Source organism: Ascaphus truei, chromosome 3 (genome assembly GCF_040206685.1).
Source record: "Ascaphus truei isolate aAscTru1 chromosome 3, aAscTru1.hap1, whole genome shotgun sequence".
Taxonomy (NCBI): domain Eukaryota; kingdom Metazoa; phylum Chordata; class Amphibia; order Anura; family Ascaphidae; genus Ascaphus; species Ascaphus truei.
The window spans coordinates 347,062,248-347,080,711 of record NC_134485.1 but is presented as its reverse complement, the minus strand read 5'-3'; the positions used below and the strand labels follow the sequence as shown (position 1 = coordinate 347,080,711).

General features: G+C 44.7%; 2 protein-coding genes across 10 annotated transcripts in view; one reads left to right on the top strand and one right to left on the bottom strand.

Annotated features, from left to right (window-relative positions):
* PCBP2 (poly(rC) binding protein 2) overlaps window positions 1-18,464 on the top strand; it is a 57,028-nt gene that overhangs the window by 15,883 nt on the left and 22,681 nt on the right. For 2 of the 5 annotated variants that reach the window (XM_075591803.1, XM_075591802.1), the window contains one exon: window positions 1,087-1,787. The exons of 1 other annotated variant lie outside the window; for it this stretch is intronic. In XM_075591803.1, coding sequence (XP_075447918.1) covers window positions 1,087-1,462 — 376 coding nt within the window. In that variant the 3' untranslated portion in view covers window positions 1,463-1,787. Of the gene's footprint in view, window positions 1-1,086; window positions 1,788-2,585; window positions 2,658-4,665; window positions 5,079-18,464 lie in introns of those variants that run through there. 2 more of the 5 variants (XR_012799979.1, XM_075591804.1) reach the window with 2 other exon arrangements.
* MAP3K12 (mitogen-activated protein kinase kinase kinase 12) overlaps window positions 7,999-18,464 on the bottom strand; it is a 108,417-nt gene continuing 97,951 nt past the window's right edge. For 3 of the 5 annotated variants that reach the window (XM_075591796.1, XM_075591795.1, XM_075591797.1), the window contains 7 exons: window positions 16,466-16,575; window positions 15,231-15,347; window positions 14,569-14,694; window positions 13,797-14,229; window positions 12,941-13,011; window positions 11,127-11,400; window positions 8,000-10,758 (listed from right to left, as the gene is read on the bottom strand). In XM_075591796.1, the coding sequence (XP_075447911.1) occupies window positions 10,684-10,758; window positions 11,127-11,400; window positions 12,941-13,011; window positions 13,797-14,229; window positions 14,569-14,694; window positions 15,231-15,347; window positions 16,466-16,575 (1,206 nt within the window). In that variant the 3' untranslated portion in view covers window positions 8,000-10,683. Of the gene's footprint in view, window positions 10,759-11,126; window positions 11,401-12,720; window positions 13,012-13,796; window positions 14,230-14,568; window positions 14,695-15,230; window positions 15,348-16,465; window positions 16,576-18,464 lie in introns of those variants that run through there. The other 2 variants (XM_075591798.1, XM_075591799.1) reach the window with 2 other exon arrangements.

The window sequence follows — 18,464 nt, the reverse complement described above, 5'->3', positions numbered from 1 at the left end:
TACTTAAGATGTTTGCATTGTGCTCTGCTACATGCCTGGCAGTCTCGACTCTTATCTGGGTCTTACCAGCGGATTAATCGCATCTCGTGTATATTCATCCTCTAGGGATTCTGGGCCACCTGATTGCTAGAGGATATGTCTGTGACAATGTAATTTTATGAAAATGGTGTAAAATTGGCTAGACCTAGAAAAATGTGGGCCGCTCGTTAAGACTTCAGGGTCCAAATCTAGTTGTATAAATACTATGCTTTCCTCCCTTAAGTATGAACCATTAGTTCCTGCCAGCCTACATGGTCTGTAGTGTGTGTTGCCATATTCAGTGGACCTTTTTTGAGCCCTGATTTGACGAGCTACTAAATCTCTTGTGCATGTACCACATTTGTTTCATGCTTGAATTCATTTTGTGGCAATCAATATTTTAAGAGGGACATGCTTTCAATTCTGTCAGACCTTCTAGAAACTAGTCACAAATAACTTTAAGATCCATAATGTTGCCTAGGTACGTGAAACTAGTCTTCTTAAAACTCGTGAAAACATGCTTTTTGAAGGGTTTGGCACCAGTCATTGCTGTTCATATTGTTAGAATGCATTGACATTGCACACTTGTAACATTGGTTTGGTGTCAAACATGAGAAACCTCAATCTGTGATCCACTTGCACTGTATGGGAGGGCTGGGAATTCTATTGGTTGGTTATCCATTTGATTTGCTGCCCAGAATACTACTCTGACCATGGCATTACAATCACATTGACTCAGACTCCAGCCATCCCTTCCCCTTTTGCAGAGAAGTGGAAATATAGCATTAAGCCACACCTAGTAGCCATGTCCAGTGCAGGGGGAAATGGGCCACAACTGTACAAAATATAACCCCTTTCCCTGGCATTTACAATACAATCTGTGCATTGTTGCTAGGATCTCTCCCTTGGCGTAGCGGCCCCAATAGTTTATGGTAGTTGTGGATGCTCAGTACCACTTTGCTTGCACTCGGCTTCCATTGTTGTCCTCCTGTGCTCCTCCGTTTGTTCCTACCCTCCCACCCACCCGTTTTTGTTTTTGTTCCCTTTTTCTTTTTTCCTCTGTTACAGTCTAGAAAGCGCTAAACCCTCCTCCTCCCAGAGTGCCACGACCCCTGACCTTCTCAGCATCTCTCAACCCTCCACCCTTTCCTCCTCCAACGCCGCCCCCTCCTCTCTGGTGACCGCCTCCACAGCCGGGGGTGGCGACCCCTCCTCAGCCTCTGCCTCCACCACCTCTTCCTCCTCCTCGGAAACACCTTCCAGCCTCCCCGCCCCCTGTGTCTCCAATCTGCTTGACATGAAACCCGTCCCGCTCCTGGCTCTAAATGTCGCGTCCACCGCCTCTTCCTCTACCTCATCATCCTCCTCCTCCTCCGCTGCTCCTGCCTCTGCCGCCCAGCCGTACACTAAGGGGAAATCGGAAAAGCGCTTCTCTCCCTACTGAGTTGTATTCTGCCGGCTCCTCCTAGATATTGGGGAAGCCGATGTGCATTCATTTTAACGCATCTGAACAGTTGCATTTGTCCCCAATTGCATCCCCCTATTGTCCCCTCCGTGCTAGAGATACGAGCTTTGCCTGCCTTCAGAAGGTGGTTAGCGTGCAAGGTGTGAGCTTCCTGCCCGCCGCAGTGCCCTGGCTCCCCCAGTGTATACCTACCAGTAGTGTGTAAGCTGTTTAGTATTGCTTCAATGAACCGTTTGAAATGTGTTCAGCGTTGAATGTGAGAATATTGTTAATAAAAACAGCCAATTGGTTTGTTAACCACAAAGGCTCTAGTTGGCATGTTATTTGGGTAGGGGTGTGTGGGAGGGCACTTTGGACACTGCTTGCTATAACTGGGACAAAGTTGTTTGTTGGCACTCTCCATTGGCACCGATGTCACTGCCGCAACCTACACCTGTAACGTTTCCTTGTAGAGAAGTCCCGGTTTCTTCAGCGTATGGTGTCTGCTCCTGGATGATGTGGCCCACATAGGGTTGGCCAAAAACAAAACAAAAAATAAATCTCGCCATAACATTTTGTAAATGTATATCACCATAAATCTGTTCAATACGAATTGTTAATGTTAAAAATGGAAGATAAAATGTAAAAACGCCTCGAACTTGTAGTAATGATTAAAATGAAGTCATCCTGACTGAACGTCAGCGATGGGAGTAGGTATTATAAGAGGAAGGAAAAACCAACCGATCCTCTGGGGTAGCAGCAGGGTGTTTCTTTTGAGTGAATGGTGGGGTGCAGGATACCTTTACACTGGCAGATGTGCCTTCTGACGCTGCCACCCCCTAACTACGTGTCATGAACTGTCTAACATGGGTATGTTTTCGGGACAGTAGTGTTGTGATCAACATTCAATATTATAATTTGTTTTAATTGTGATTAGTCATACTAATAGATTACCCAACTGTGGACCCACTTATGTATATTTTTTGTGCCTTTGTAACCAGATTTAAACTCGGTGTGAGACATTTGCTCCACTGAAGTAGCTTCTGACCTCAATTGTGCAGAGAAACACTTTGCCTCTAGGGGGCAACACTATGTAAGCATTACATATACTATGTACTTCTAGCTCGAGAGCAGAATACCACTAAAAGTAGAACGGCGTTGCAGCGATCTGTGACTGAAGATGCCATTCTTTGTGGTAAGGAGGGGAAGTGCTCGCCTCATTTGTAAGATTGTTTTTGTTTTGTTTTTTCTCCTTCCCCCTGGAGTAGCACCACACATCTGAACGGGTCTTAGGCTCGGTCTTAAACCCACAAACCTAATACAAATAACAAACAACTGTAATATTAGACTTGACTGGGACCACACATAAACATGTCTTTAATTCTACTGTACACAATGGGATTTTTAGTATATTAAAAGGTAGTGGTTATGGCTACATAAACCTTGACATAAGGAAAGGCTTGTCATGCTGGGCACATTGACCAGTGGGAAATTGCTAATGCCCTTATACCCCAAAGCACTGCATGTGCCAACACAATATATATTGGAACAGATACACATCTATGTTAAAATGACCATCACATCATACAACAGGATACAACCATGTTAAAGCATCAACGCATCTACCCTCCAGAGGCAGCCGCCATAACACTACTAGCTCCATCCTGATTTTCTTACCATATGTTTTTTATGGGATAGTGAATAGTTAAGCATGTATGAAGCAATAAATACCTGTGGGTACAAGGGATGTTGAACATGAAGATTCTGTCTGTACTACCTCTTCGTCACACACACAGTGGTCTAATAGCACTGGTTTAATTTCATCATGCATAATATGTAGCAGGTGGAACATGCTCTTAAACAATTCCCATTGATTTTGATCTTGCTAACTGGTTTTCAGGCATGTTTGTAAAAATGGACCCCTGATGGCTATCTGTATTTACTAGCGATAAATGGTGTGACTTGGATGTCATAGATATGCATTCATGAGTACAAAGTCCTTAACAAGCACATCTGATGCCATTCAGATGGATTGTTTTATTTGGAAGGTAGCTGGTATGGTTGCTGACCTCAATATGTCATCATTGGTTATCTCATGCTGGTGGCTCAGATCTGGGCTCCCAATTAACACGAGGCCCTTACAAAGTGCTCCTATTTGCCTTCACAGCTGGTACTAAACTGATTTGTTGCAATGCACACATTGTCAGTGTTGCTACTTGTGTACACAGGTTTGTTCAAATGGGGACTGATAACTTATGAGATGTTGCTATTTACAAGTACACGTTTTTGAAATATTGAAATTTTCCTACAAATGCAGTAAGATAATGTAAGCAAAGTTCTGTTGACACTTTAACAGTGCAATTTAACAAACTGGCTTTTTTTTTAATATATAATATATAATTTATATAATTTAATATATGGTCTTCACACTTTTCCCATCTTGGTCACCCCCTTGATTTCAAAGCTTTTAATTTTCTGAAGTTTGTCATATTTAAGACTTTTTTTTTTGTTTTTGTTTTTTTGGACTGCCATTCATTTGCTAAAAGCAGTTTAGGGTCTCAACCCACCGGCAGAAGAAATAGAAAATTAGTATTGCTTTTGGTATTGTGAACTGTTTTTTGGGCTCTTGGTCTGTAAAGTGGTACAGTATCTCTTGGGTTAACACCCCCCCCCTGTAAATTTCAGCTGTGGGGACCCCCTGTTTCCTGAGATGCTTGCTTCTAAAGGGGCTGTTGGTAGCAGTCCCTGGTGGGCATGGAAAAATGTCTGTTTTTTTAAATGTCCTGCGTGCCAGTAGGAAGCTGTGATGTTCTCCCTTGTGGCTTCCGATTAACCTGTGGGACCTTTCAACAGATTCGACAAACTGGCATCACCTTCAGATACATGTATCTCTCAGGGGGTCCCAAGAGCTGAAATTGCAGTTCTGTCCCCTGGAGACCCCTGGCTTCAAACCTAAAGAGAAGAGAGAAAAAATTCGCTCAGGGTTTGGAGCAGGGCGTCTCCATGGGACAGAACTTAAATTTAGCTCCTGATACCGGCATCACCTATATAGTTCAATGCTTCTTAAAACTATGAAACTAATCGTAATAGACCTGGCAATGATTTAGTGCTCTTCAATGTATTGCAAGTTACATTGACTTGTTTTCTTTTAGCCCTACCTACCATAACATACAAATGTATCTTATTTATTTTTTGTTTTCTAGGCTCTCTTCAGAAGCTGGTGGTATGGGAAGCAGTTAAACATCTTCCAGCATCTCCCTCCCGTTTAGCTCACTGTCAGTCTGCATAGCCCTGCGAACAGCCCTTCTTTTTTTTTTTTTTTTTTCTTCCAGGTTTTAACTAGTTTGCAAATTTCTTGTGGGGGTTTCTTTATGCTTTCCCTCATCCACTCGTCAAATTTTTTTTTTTTTTTTTTGACAGCATTTTAATTCAATTTTGGTTTCGCTCTCCAGCTGTTAACCTGCTGAGATACATATTTTAGTTTTATAAAAGTTTGTTCTCCCTTTTTTTTTCTTTCTTGTCACCAATGTAAAGAGTGGGATATTAAATGCATTTCAGTTTAGTTCTGTAACGTCAGGAATTTTTCAGAAAACAAATAAATAAAGACGGACTGGAATTCGTGTCTGTTTTTGTCTGCATTTAAAGTTTCAGGCTTGTTCCCCAAAAGTATTTTTATTATTTACAGAGAATAAAAGCTTTCCGAGTCCATCGTAGGCCCAAAATAAACCAAATGTTTGGTGCCTTTTTACTTCCTGGTATAATAGGGGTTTAACAGTGCCACCAACATTGAGTTTACGTGACCCTGACATTGAAAACACAAGTCCTAATATTGAGAGTCTGCAGTAATTGGCTCTACACCAACACATTTACATGATGTGATGTCAATCATAAGTGAAGGCCCAACTGGGACAGGTTGCCATGAACCAGCATTATATTGGAAGTTTGATTTAAAAAGTAGTTGTACAATTGTGGCTTTAAAACAGGCAGCTTGTTTCTGTCCTATAAGCTATTCCTGACCTATTGGTGCTTCTGTAAACACTGTCCCTGGTAACCATGATGTCTAGGTCATAAGGGCCATCAGTATTCACAATGGCAGTGATTAGAGATCAAATCTTGGTGACTGACATTTTTTTTCCGTAACGCTGGGAGGTTGGGGGTTTTCTTTAGCACCTTCCTGGTGTGTGCTTGTACAGGCAAAGCCATGCCATCTCTAACACTCGCTTCTATGCTAGCCTAAACGCTCGCTTGTATGTATGTAATGAATCTGAATTTCATAAACAGGTGTTGAGCGTGATATTTGTTTAGCAAAGTCTGTTTACAGGATGTTTTTGGTAATGATGGGGTTGAACCTGTAAAAGTTGAGGATTGACAATGTAGTTGCCATCTGGTAATTTGTTACCTGTTACAATATAGTGCATTCCAGCTAGCAACGTGGTTTTTGCTTCTATAGAATCTTTTTGTATTATGGAACTAATAAAATGTCAACAGCCAAGTGACGTTGGATGAATGGGAAGAGCATAATTGCCAACTTCACTAATTTTGAAATGATCATTTTAGGTCAAGTTTAATTAAGATGGGAACCTACTTCTCAGACTCCATAGGAGTTTGGTAATGGTATGAAAAGGTTCTCTAGTGTTCCTGGAAGTGGGAGAATTGACTGCATCATCTGGACTTCCTAGAGACTGGTCCATGAGTCATCACAAGGTGTGTTGGTTGTAATGAGTTTACCAACTTTGAGTGGACCATTTGAAGGGCAGGGGACCGTAATCTTCTAAATTGTGTTGAATGTGCACCATAACAACTTTGTCAGTAGGTTTAAGATGATCACCTGTAGTTGCTGTCCCTGGGGATAGACATACACTATCACTTTCTTTTGGTCCTTATTATCAGATTCAACTTAAATATCTCTAGCTAGAGATAATACACCTACATGTAGTTTACCAGACATCAGTGGTGTTGGATTACCTTGAGCTAGAAGAGTATATAATCTATATCACTGCCTTTTTTTTGTTCATGAGGATGGTATGACAGGGCACCTTTAGGTCAGTAGCCTGTTTGTGCAGGATAATTCAGTGAGGTTCCTAATCTTGAGACAAACTGTCACATTCAGCTTCTTAATTAATGGTTTTAGTGTGGTACTGCAGTATTAGTTTAATGGTTTAAAAGTGCATTTCCTTTCTCCCACTGCAATAAGCCCTAATCTGAGGCAATTGCCTTTTTTAAAAGCAGATTTGCTTTTAATTTTAAATCGGCATAGCGCTTGGCACCACTTTTATCCCTGTTCACCCCACCACACACCTTGTCGTGTTGGTAGTCTTCTGGGTTTAGGCAAACCAGTCCCCTGCTAATAAACTAGGGGATAAGTACTACTTGTGGTCCTGCACCATTCACTTTGAAGTATTGTAATGATTTGGGATGTTTGGCTTAATCTAGGTAACATGCTTTTTGTTCAGCTAAGACTTGTGACGGGATTTTTGGATGTGGTCACTGTTCAACAGATGTGTCACCCTGTTTTCCCCGTACTTACTGGCTCTTGCCCTTTAATAAAAAAATATTAACACGCTATTGACAAAAACGAGGTGGTACAAACCTCACCCTAAAGTGTTTTTGCAAGCTCCCACTGGGGGGGAGTGGGGGAATATAGGAAATGCTTTTCTTTCTCACATAATCTGGCTGCAGGGGTGGTGCGTGCACAGTGCTTCACTGCAGATCGTGGTCCAGGGAGCGTTCACGATGGGAGATGGTGTGGGTTTTGCGGGGGCCTGGCATGACCTCACGTGGCTGGTTTGCCTCTTGTCGCAAGTTCCACATACCAAAAAAATAAAAATACATTTTTATGTGTGAACTTTCAGTACAGCGCGGCTGCTAAATGCGCACCGCGTGTACTGGGCCCAGATTGGGGGGGGGGGGGGTGGAGGAGTGTGTGCTTGAGTTCACACAGTGCACTGGGACTGCATACTTGGGCTGAGGACCCGCTGTGGCGCGTGCGTGTCACTCACCTGCCCCATGATGTTCTCCAGAGCCGGCCCCAGTCCCTCCTCACTGCAAGCCTCACTCTGCGCTGTGACGCGTCAGCAGCCAGGGGATGCAAGAGGATTGTGATCCTGAGCAGTGATGTGTGCTGGAGCTGTCAGAGCTTCCCCCACCTCCAAGAGGGGGGGCAGGAGAGGGAGGAAGTGTGTGTTTCGCACAGGTGGGGACGGACTCTACAGCACTTTACAGCCTGATCAATCTGCCCCTTGTATCAATTTCACCCCCCCCCCCCCTCCTGTGGACCCTCAACCCCTCTCCCCTGGCTCAATGGCTGTACCCCCCTAACCTGTTTTGGCCACACCCCCTGCACAAAAAAGTTCACTGCAGATCGCGGTGCAGTGACTTGCACGCACCGACGGCAGTGCGGGCGTGTGCAGTGGGTCCTCAGCCTTATATGTTGTGTCTTATTCTATGGAGTGTGGCCTGAATGCAGATTATGGCTCACCTATGAAATTGCCCTATGAAATTGACCTAGTTACCCTCTGCAGAAACCCACGCCCAAACTATTCCTTGGCACACCTGCTTCTGAGCTAAGAGCCATTGCAGTGTTTAAATAAACATCTGATTTATTTTTTTAAGATGCAGTTTGCGGTAATCACATTGCTGATTTCTAGATATTCAGGAAACAATGTAGCAAAGTTTTGTCTCCTTCAACAGCACTGATTTATTTGTTAGAGAAAGGAAAATTGCCAACATCTTTGCTTGGTTTTACATTCTACAAATGATCAATATTGGAAAGTCTGGTCAGAATTTGTGACTCTGAAATGAATGAAAACATCTAATCATAAACAATGAGCAACGGAGCGTATAAATGCAGCAACGCAAAACCCCATGTTTGCAGTTCATATTTTCAGTTGCTGCACTCGCAGCAACACATTGATTCTCCTTGAAGCACAGAAATAAAAAACAAACGAGCCTTTTTTATTTTAAATACAAAATGCTCATTTTAATAGGTAATTTGCAGGCAGCTTGGAGATACTGCCATTATCGCATTACATACACACTTAAGATGCACCGCCGGTCTGGTATGGCGTAGCACTGCGGTGGATAGTGTCAGGAAATCAGCCTTATTGGCAGTGAGAAAGAAAAAAAAAACTCAAGATGTGAGGGTAAGTCTGCTCTTTCTCAGCAAAAGTGGTTAAAATGGTGCAAGGCAGCAAATTACAGGATGGAAGTGTAGGGTCCAGATTAGAAACCTGTGGACATTTCTATGCCCAATTGCTGCACCTCATCCCACTGCTGCTAGATTGTGACGAGATCTTCTGGCTACACAAGGAGTAACTGAAGAACAATAAGCTGCTCATAGCGCTAAATATTTTGGAGTTCAACAATTGATCTCTTGTAATCAGTTCTTACTATTTGTTACAACTGAATGACTAAAATGGTGCATTCACTTTTAATAGTGCTAAATACATTTTTACACCTGTTGGCATTTCCATTGCGCACCTTAAAAAAAAAAAAAAAATCACCACTTTCTGTTAACTACATTCAACTACATCTGTAAAATGGTCTTCTCCTCATCATACCTATAATTATAGCATCAGTAGTTCAACTGCTGCATGCTTGGATAAATTGGGTGGCAAACGCCCAGCCTAATCTGACTGCGCCAATTATTCAGAGGTAAATCAGAGGTCATACATTTTGTAAACTTCCGTCATTGCACATGTTAAAATGCTAAATTCACATACTGTACCGTTTTTTTTTCCCCCTCATTTAATTTTCTTTGGTCCGTTTGCTTTGTGGGAAAGTACATTCTTTTAACACCCTCACTGCCGGAGGATCGTGAAACAACAATTAAAGAGCAATATCTAACAAGCTCACCCAGCAGCTGAGAGTTAAGTGAGGAAGAATTTATGTTTGTTGAGCATAGCAAATGCAGTTTTAAACGTCACACTTACTGTACAAAAAAAATCCCCCCTCCCCCACATATCAGAAGCCTTGTATAATAAGGTTATAACAATGGTGATGGCTTGTTGAATGTGGTACTGCTAGGAGGGAAGGTATCTTCAATCAATCACATACACCCACCCAGTCTCGGGGATGGTGATGCTGTAGTGCTGAACCATGCATGGAGGCAGCAGTGAGAGGTGTGACGCTGTCCTGTACATTAATCTTGACCCTATATTAAGGACCTTCTGGTCATGGCATTATATATACACATACTTTTTCCATTGCCCAGTGAATGCCCTTTCTTTAAAAGATATTTGCAAAGCACTGCTTTCTATTTCTATAAGTGCTTAATTACCTCCCTCCACGGGATGAGATTTGCAGGGTGAGATTTAAAATCTACCCATTCCAGCAAAATAGATCAAGCCTGGGGCATAGCACCACAAACTCCCCCCCCAAGAGAAAAAGGTGCAGAGCATTGCTTCATGAATCCCTCCCCTACTTGAAAGATAGACGTGCTCTACAAATCCCTGTAAAGGAAAAAGATCTGCACTGAGATCTTTTCATGCAAGACAGATCTACAGGGCATAGCACCATAAAGAGCTTCTTAACGAGACGTCCACTGCAAAAACAGAACTGCAGAGTGTTACTTATTTAGCTCCCTTTGCAATAACAAACTGCACAGTATTGCTCCATTAATGGCACCTGATAAAGGGCAATCTACAGGGCACCACCTATCAAACACCACACGCCATTAACCATTGCGTGCAAGAGGACTGCACATCGTCACTGATGTCCGTGGAAGAAAGAAGTGTAGACTCTAGCACACTGAATAACATGTATTCATCCACCCTTTCAGTGCCAGGGGGTGCCTGCATTGCTTTGCCATGCATCAGAGGCACAGCAAGCATTGCAATCGAGAACCCGTTCCTGATAAGTGAGATTGCTCCTTAAACCATTCTATGCTGCATAGTCCTACACAGACGAGAGTATTTGACGTTATGCCTGTTAATCCCCCTGGTTGCCAGTGCATTGCAGGCCCCTCTGGCAGCCAGGGGGTTATAAGTCTATTCTGCCTCTGTTGTGATGTCAGACTCCTGCTTTCCTTGTAGTGCTCCCAAACCTTGACCCCCTGCTAGATGTGAAGGGTGTGTATAGGTGTGTGTGTGTGTGTGTGTATAGGAAAAGAGAAAGGGAGGGGGTGCGGCTCAGTCTATTCACATATTATGTATTATATTTATAGATATTATTTATATAAATATTTCCTCTATATACAGCGGCGAGGTGTCCCTGCTGTGACATCACGAGGTTGCCGCAGCCAGCGAATGGTCAAGTTCGGTGCTGTCGCAGTCAGAGTCATCGTATAGAGCAACGTTCTGCGGAAAAGATGTGCAAAGGAAAGAAAAGTATTAGCTTATCAAAAGAACTTTAATTTTGCTCCGCAGTACTCTGCTACTACAGAGCCACACACAGAACCATCACTGCCCGATTTATACCCTGAAACACTACTGGCTATTTTGGTTCTGATAAAGCCACATAGTATTGTCACTGTACATCTAAAGCACATTGTCCGTTACACAGTTCTATTAACACACCTCAAACCAGACCCCTACTATTTCAGTGCTGGTCACCTAAATACACACTGCAACTTTATCACTAATTGCGTTGCACTCAGTCTTCCCACTGCTGCATTGGTGGCTGTTCCAGGACTGCACTCACACAATCTGTGACTGCTCTGTCTCACCTCTCCGGCAGTCTGCTCGTTGCTGAGTTGAGATTTCACCTTCTGGACAACAGCCTCTTTCTCGGATAGTCCGTCAGACTGAGCCAGGAAGTCCAGCGGAGGCTCAGAGCTCTGGGACACGAGATCCTCGGATCGATCATCAGGACGCTCATCGGTATTGGTGCTCAGCACATCAGGGGTGACACTGTGGGATGGGTCGGTAGTGTTCCCCTCCTCCCCGTCTGACAGATTCTCTGAGCTGGGTGACTGATGCTGGGACATCCCCACCTGCCACCTGCGCAGGCACAAGTCATACAGTCACTGCACTGAAGACACACTGCCCAGCACATAACAGTACACGTGAACTGCACAGCACTGATTACAGAACGTGCACTACACAGAAAGACTGTACCAAGAACTGTGGTATGCACACGCTGCACAAAATCATACAGCACATGCCGACATGTGAAGGCTCCTACCAGGGATATAAGTATAGGACATTTGGAAGATCTCTTAATATTTATCCGAATTTCACATTGTAAAGGAAACTTTTAGCTGGATTGCAGAGATGCGTATGTAGGGCATTTGGACAGTATGCACAAGAGGCAAATACACTGTCCCATGCATTCACTGCCATCACAAGAACCACATCAAGTACAGATATAGTGTGACTACTGCTACAAAAAGGGAAACACCGCAGCTGAGACGCACGATCACAGCCAGGTGTAGTCATGACTCGGCGAACGCTACTTAAAAGTTAATACTAATAAATATCTTAAAAAGACAGAAAACTAAAGCGCATGAAATCTCCAAATAATATATTATAGTGCAGTGAAATATTTAAGCAAAACTAAAATGCATAAATAGAAAAAATGAAAAGTCTTTTTATAACACACTTACAATATTGGTTACATACAACCCTTATAGTTAGGTGCTGCTCCATCAAAGATCCCTTCCATACGGTCTTACAGAAATCTCAGATCAAAAGGGTGGAGTGCAGCTCTTACCAACTTAGATTCAGGGCAGTAATCCGACTTCTTCAATATAATAGTGATCGTCTTATAGTTCTTAGAAGAAAACAAGGAATAGAGACATAGCATAACTCTGTGGTTATTTTATAATCAAGAAAGGTGCATAGTGAAACTCACAAACATCCCAGGAAATGATGCAATGTAGCCCGCAGGCTGAAGGTGTGTAGATAATCCGATCTCCTTGGATCGGGATCGCCAGACTTCACACCGACGGTCAAAGGATCCGTTCAGGATAGACTTGTGCCCTACCCATTTCACTGATCAACGGCTTCCTTGGGATCATAAGCGTAGGGCTACAGGGCATCTAGCAGGATTATCTACCCACCCTCAGCCTGCGGGCTACATTGCTTGATTTCATCACGTTTGTGAGTTTTACTATGCACCGTATTGCTTATTAAATTACCACACAGAGTTATGCTACGTCTCGGTTCCTTGTTTTCTTCTGAGAACTATAAGACGTTCATTATATTGAAGAAGTCGGATTACTACCCTGAATCTAAGTTGGCAAGAGCTGCACTCCACCCTTTTGAACTAATAAATATCTGTTCAGCTTAAACAGGGAGAAAACGAAATCCTTATTCAATATAGTGATAAGCAGAGCAATGCACATTCAATGACGCATTAACTTGCATTCATGGATACGGAACAGTGAGAAGCTGTTAAATGTGTGCTATCCCGCTTCTCACAATATTGAATATGGGGGGGAGACAGATGTGCGGATTATACACAGAAATATATCTGTCATACAGTTGTGCATGTTACAGACACGTAGCTATCTTATTTCAGAGATAGATGTGCACTCACCTCTGCCTTCTCTCCATCTCCAGCTCACTGTCCACCTCACCCTCTTCCTCCTCTGAGGACAGACCTCGCTTCTGAGAGACACAGAGAACATCCATTGGTCATCTTCACTGCCCATTGTGCTACAACGCCATGCCCGCTGTGTTGCTCTAGCTCCCCTGAGCACCCATCCCAATCCTTCTAAAGCCCCTACCTGTCTCATACATCACTCTGCCTCTCTTAGATACAATCTTACCTCGATCCTAACATCGTCAACATGTCTTTTTCTGACCTTTCATTAACTTGTATCAAATTGTTGGTGCCAACTGCACCACTGGCAATTTAGTACCAATAATATTAATAAAGAAATCATCAATACTGATCATGCCAAGTCTACTTATAAAGTTCCCGTGTTTAGCAGCCGTGAACTCCTATTTCTATTTATTCATTTTCTGTTATTCTGCTAAGAGCGCGTTTGTTATCCCTCATTAACCATCTCAATACCTGTAACATAGTGTAACGTTTTGTGCCACTGGCACTTCATAAGTTGACTGATTGTTTAATGTTATGCCAGAGTACTACCAAGCTGGAACTCCCTCCATCATACCCATACATAACAATGTCCAAGGGCCCAGATGTGTGAGAACTGAGGGTTCTGAATCAAAAACCCATTGCATCTTAATGTAATAAGTATATTTGCCACATGAATAGGTACAAGTTTTAGTGGCACCAAAAAAAATCTCGTTTTAATTCTGCAACAACTCCACCTCTAGACACTCGTATCCTCTTGCAACCCACAATGTAGCCCTTCGGTTGCCCTCTCCCTGCCTTTTTTCTCCACTTCATGCCTTTCCCATGCTTTCCCTCTCATGTCATATACCTGGCTCCTGGTGACAGCAGCTCTATACAGCATGGCTGCTGGTGTCAGGTGCTGACCTCCTCTGGCTGCCCTGCCCCCTGTTGCCCGTCCTGAGGGAGAGTCTGGGCTTGGTGGTCCAGGCAGAGACCGCACCGGGGAGCATTCTGCACTCTGACTGCCCCTACGAGCCTCGGCTTCAAGAGGCGTGCACAGCAGGTCGGGGCTGGAGGAGGAGAGAGGGTGCGGGTCTCGTGGGGGTGGCTGACTCTGGGGGGTGGGCTCAGGGGTCACTGCAGCCTTCAAATTGACCATGTCCTTTGCCTTTCGGTAACGTGGCTTCCCCCGGCGACCACGTCCTGGAGAAGGAGGGAGCTTCTGGCAGCCAGATGGGGTAGATGGAGACAAGACTGAGTCCACTTTGGGGAGAAGGACCTCAGACTTCAGAATGTCTGGCCTGGAGATGGGGCAATGGAGGTCTGGTTATGACATGTCTCTCTCTCTGTACACAGCTGCAGGCACATCACACAACACAGGGCCTTTCTGACAGATCACAAAACTCAGGGCTTCTCTGACCCATCACAACACAGGGCCTCTTTGACACCTCAAAACATGGCTTATCCATGAACACACAACCCACACGACAAAGTGCTTCTCCAACACCACACACTATTCAGGGCCTTTCCAACTACATACATAACAGAACCCATCATACACGACAAAGAGCAATCCAGGATCTCTGGGCCATATCATATACAACCCAGGACTTCTAAGACATTACTAAACATGACATCACCTCTTCCCATGGGGGGACAGTTTCTGAGGGACGTTCCTCTTCTTGATGAGTTTCTCCATAGTGCTTGAGGGGCGAGGCTGCTGGCGGAGCAGAGCTGGGTATTTCTTCTCCAGAACCTGCTCCCTTCTGAGAGAGGCACAGGAATCTCAGCAATGCAAAACTGATCCCCCAACTCTGGTGCAATGACCCCCTGATTCCAACCAATCTTCTCTAAACACGCAGGTCAATCTGCATCCTGTGTTGAACTCAATTAACCCAACCACAACCTAATGCATCCTAATACTCTAACCCCACTGGACAAGCCACTGCATACAGACTACAACCCACTGCACTTCAAGCATGACCTATAGCACCACCAATAAGCCCAGTTCAGCACCACTGTAGGCCTTTGCATACAGACCATAACCTTACATCTGATTTAACCCCAATCCCAACATACTGACCACTGCAGCACTGTGAGTGACCGCATACAGTCTGTAAATTGACTTCACCCCAAGCATGAACCACTGCATCTTCACCTATTACACCCCACATTGGCTCTATTCTTCAACCCCATGCTGTCATTCTACATCTCATTTGTAATCCATATCACCTTGAATCAGCCTTGCAACAGCTGAGTCCTATAAGGGCTCTCTCCCCATCATATATTAAAAAGTGCTCACCTAAGCAGCTCCCTCTCCTTCAGCTCCAGCTGCAGCATCAGGGAGTTGAGTTCCACGTAGAGTGTGTTTGCTCTCTGTAACTTGCGCTCATAGTGCTCTCGGATATCCAGAGCGTGCCTGGGAAGGAGCAGGCAACGAGAGAGGAGCAAGCAGTGAGGGGACCAACATACAACTGTGAGTATAAACAACACCAGGGCAAATCTTTAGGATGCAGTGTGGTCTTTGCATCGTATCACACTCCTGCGCCTTCAGCAGACACTTTGGGCAGCTCCACTGCTGAATCAGACCTTTTGATTTTTGTTTTTAGGGGCTTTCCAGGAATTACATTCTGTTGCTGTAACATTTTTTCCATTTGACTTCTGTAGAACTTTTCAATGATAATTTGCGCTATTTGCATAAGCAAGAAATGTGTGTGCATTCCTTAGTATCTTTCAGGCCATAGACTCATATTAGACTCATATTAAGAACAATTAAGAACAATTTGCTGTGAAGACTAGACTGAGTTGGGACATTCCCCACACATTTTGGACACTTGACATCCCTACTACATGTATGTGTTTCAAACAGGTTCCCCTAGCATGATCCAGTCTATAAAATGCATGGAAACACTAGCTCTTGAGTTGGCTCTATTCACTTGAGGCGCCATATTTATTAAAGGGACACTTCTATGGACCAAGTCATTCCAGTGACATGTTTAAGGGGTCTCACCGTGGTAACTGATACCTTTTGTTACCCAAATCTGACACCTGTACGTATTGTCCATTGATTTGTAGTTAGACTTGGGAGGGAGTTGATGTCCTCTGGCTGCTCCCTTGTGTGATGTCACTGTGTGATCAGCAAGTCCCTTCTCCCCACTTTCCCTTCACTTTATTGGTTCTCGGATAAGGACAGGGTGGGATAAGGTGAAAGAAAACACTTGCGGGTTGTACAGATGCAGCCAGACTTACTGTCCCCGGTGCCGCGGCAAAAAAAACTAAATGCTGCGGCTCCGTAGAAGGGGAAAGCCGCGGCGACCCGTGGGACTTCCCGCTGTGTTAATCTCTGCTGCTGGGAAACGCTGCGGTTGGATTCCTGCAGCTTCCCTCGGAAGACGGGGACAGTTTGGCTGTAACTGTAACTGTATCTGTATCTGTGTTATGGAGTCGGGACTATGTTGTGAGGGCCGCTGTGATATATGGGAGGGGGAAGGGTCACTGTGACACGGAGGTTAGATGTGCTCTCCCCTGAGGTCTCACCGGAGCTCCTCACGGCGCCGGGATATCAGCTCCTCCTCCAGACGCTGCAGACACGTCCCCTCTGACTTAATCTTCTCAAAATGCAGCCGCACCTCTTCACGCCACTCCACCTGGGGGCAACAGTACAGTTTGATACCCCCCTCATCACAGGGAATTAAGACACATTAATTCCCACTGTAAGTGGCAATAACCTTTATACCTGCTTGGTCAATAACATCTAAACACCCCTCCTCCTAAGCCAGTTACACAATGACATACTTTAGTACACTCTGGGGGGTAAATAATACATTTGCACATCCTCCATGCTGGGTAATGACACTCACTTTCCTGGTTTATTAACACAGATTAAACTATCCTCACTCCTCTTGGGTAATAAGACCTTACTCCTTGGACAATAAGGCACCCTACGATAAGGTATGGTGGAAGGCACCTCCTGGCCACTGATGGTGAGGGTGGAAGGGGGCGGGGAGAAGAACCAGGACATTGAGCTCAGGTCAAGACTTCAGTTCTGGGTCCCAGGAAAGCTGTCGTCGGGACTGGGACACTCAGAGTCTGGGATACCCCATTTAAAATGAAAACCACACACACATGTTTGGGTTCGTGTTTGCTTAAAAATAATTACACACGTCACTCAGATATCTATAGACACATGTTACTCTGTAACTAATGCATGGGCAGTTCAGAGAAAACAGAGGCAGAATGTCTTCCAATTTCACAATACCAGCCATGTCATGTGTACAATGTGTAATGGAGAGGCCTTGCTGTAGTCTTGCCTTTGAAATGGGGAAAGTTGATTTAAAAGCCATTACCAGCCCCATGGTATTTTCCATCAGATCATATAACAATTTAATAGATTATGGAGACATACTCAGCCCCTATCTTCCAAGATTTTGTGAGACTCCTAACTCTCTCTACACAGTGTCTCTCTCTCCCTCTCTCTCTCATATATATATATATATATATATATATATATATATATATATATATACATACTCAGTGAGTAAAGACACGGACTTAACCCTTTCCGGTCCAATGTCGGAATATATTCGACAAAATATTTTGCCACTTGCGGTCCTATGTCAGATCGGGAGGAGGGGGGAAGATGTGGAGTGAGGCGCCGGCAGCAGCACACGTCCCCCGCATTCCCCTTCTCCCAGCAGTCGCACTCCCCGCACCGATTTCCACCCCCCCCTGCACCGATTCCCCCCCCCACCCCCGCACCGATTTCCCTCCCCCCCGCACCGATTTACCCCCCCCCCCCCCGCACCGATTTACCCCCCCCCGCACCAATCCCCGCCAGCAGCCCGGCACCGATCCCCCCCCAATCCTCCCCCCCCCACCCAGCCCTGCACCGATCCCCACAGGCAGCCCCACAATGCCTTAGCTGCTGACACCGGAGGTAGGCAGGTAGGGGGGGGGGGGGCGGCTGTGAGTGTGGTGTGTGTGCTGTGAGTGTGCGCAGTGTGCGCAGTGTGCACCGTGAGTGTGCGCCGTGAGTGTGCGCTGTGTGTGCGCAAAAAAAAAAAAATAGCCGTGTTTTTCCCCCCAAAAAATTCAAATTAGACCTGCTGGCACACTTGGTGAAAATTAATTGGACCGCAAAGGGTTAAAACCAACAACACCGCGTTTGAATCAGGGGAACCTGGTTCAATTCCCAGTATCAGCTCCTTGTGACCTTGGGCAAGTCACCAAAGTCATAGATTGTGTCTGTACTAACAAAATGTACAGCGCCGTGGCTAAGGATGCGAGATACATGTATATAAAATATAAATATATCCAGATACACACACACACACACACACACACACACACACACACACACACACACACACACACACACACACACACACACACACACACACACACACACACACACACACACACACACACACACACACACATACACATACACACACACACACACATACACACACATACACACACATACACACACACACACACACTGAGTCATTGTGCCACTGACTAATAAACACAGCTA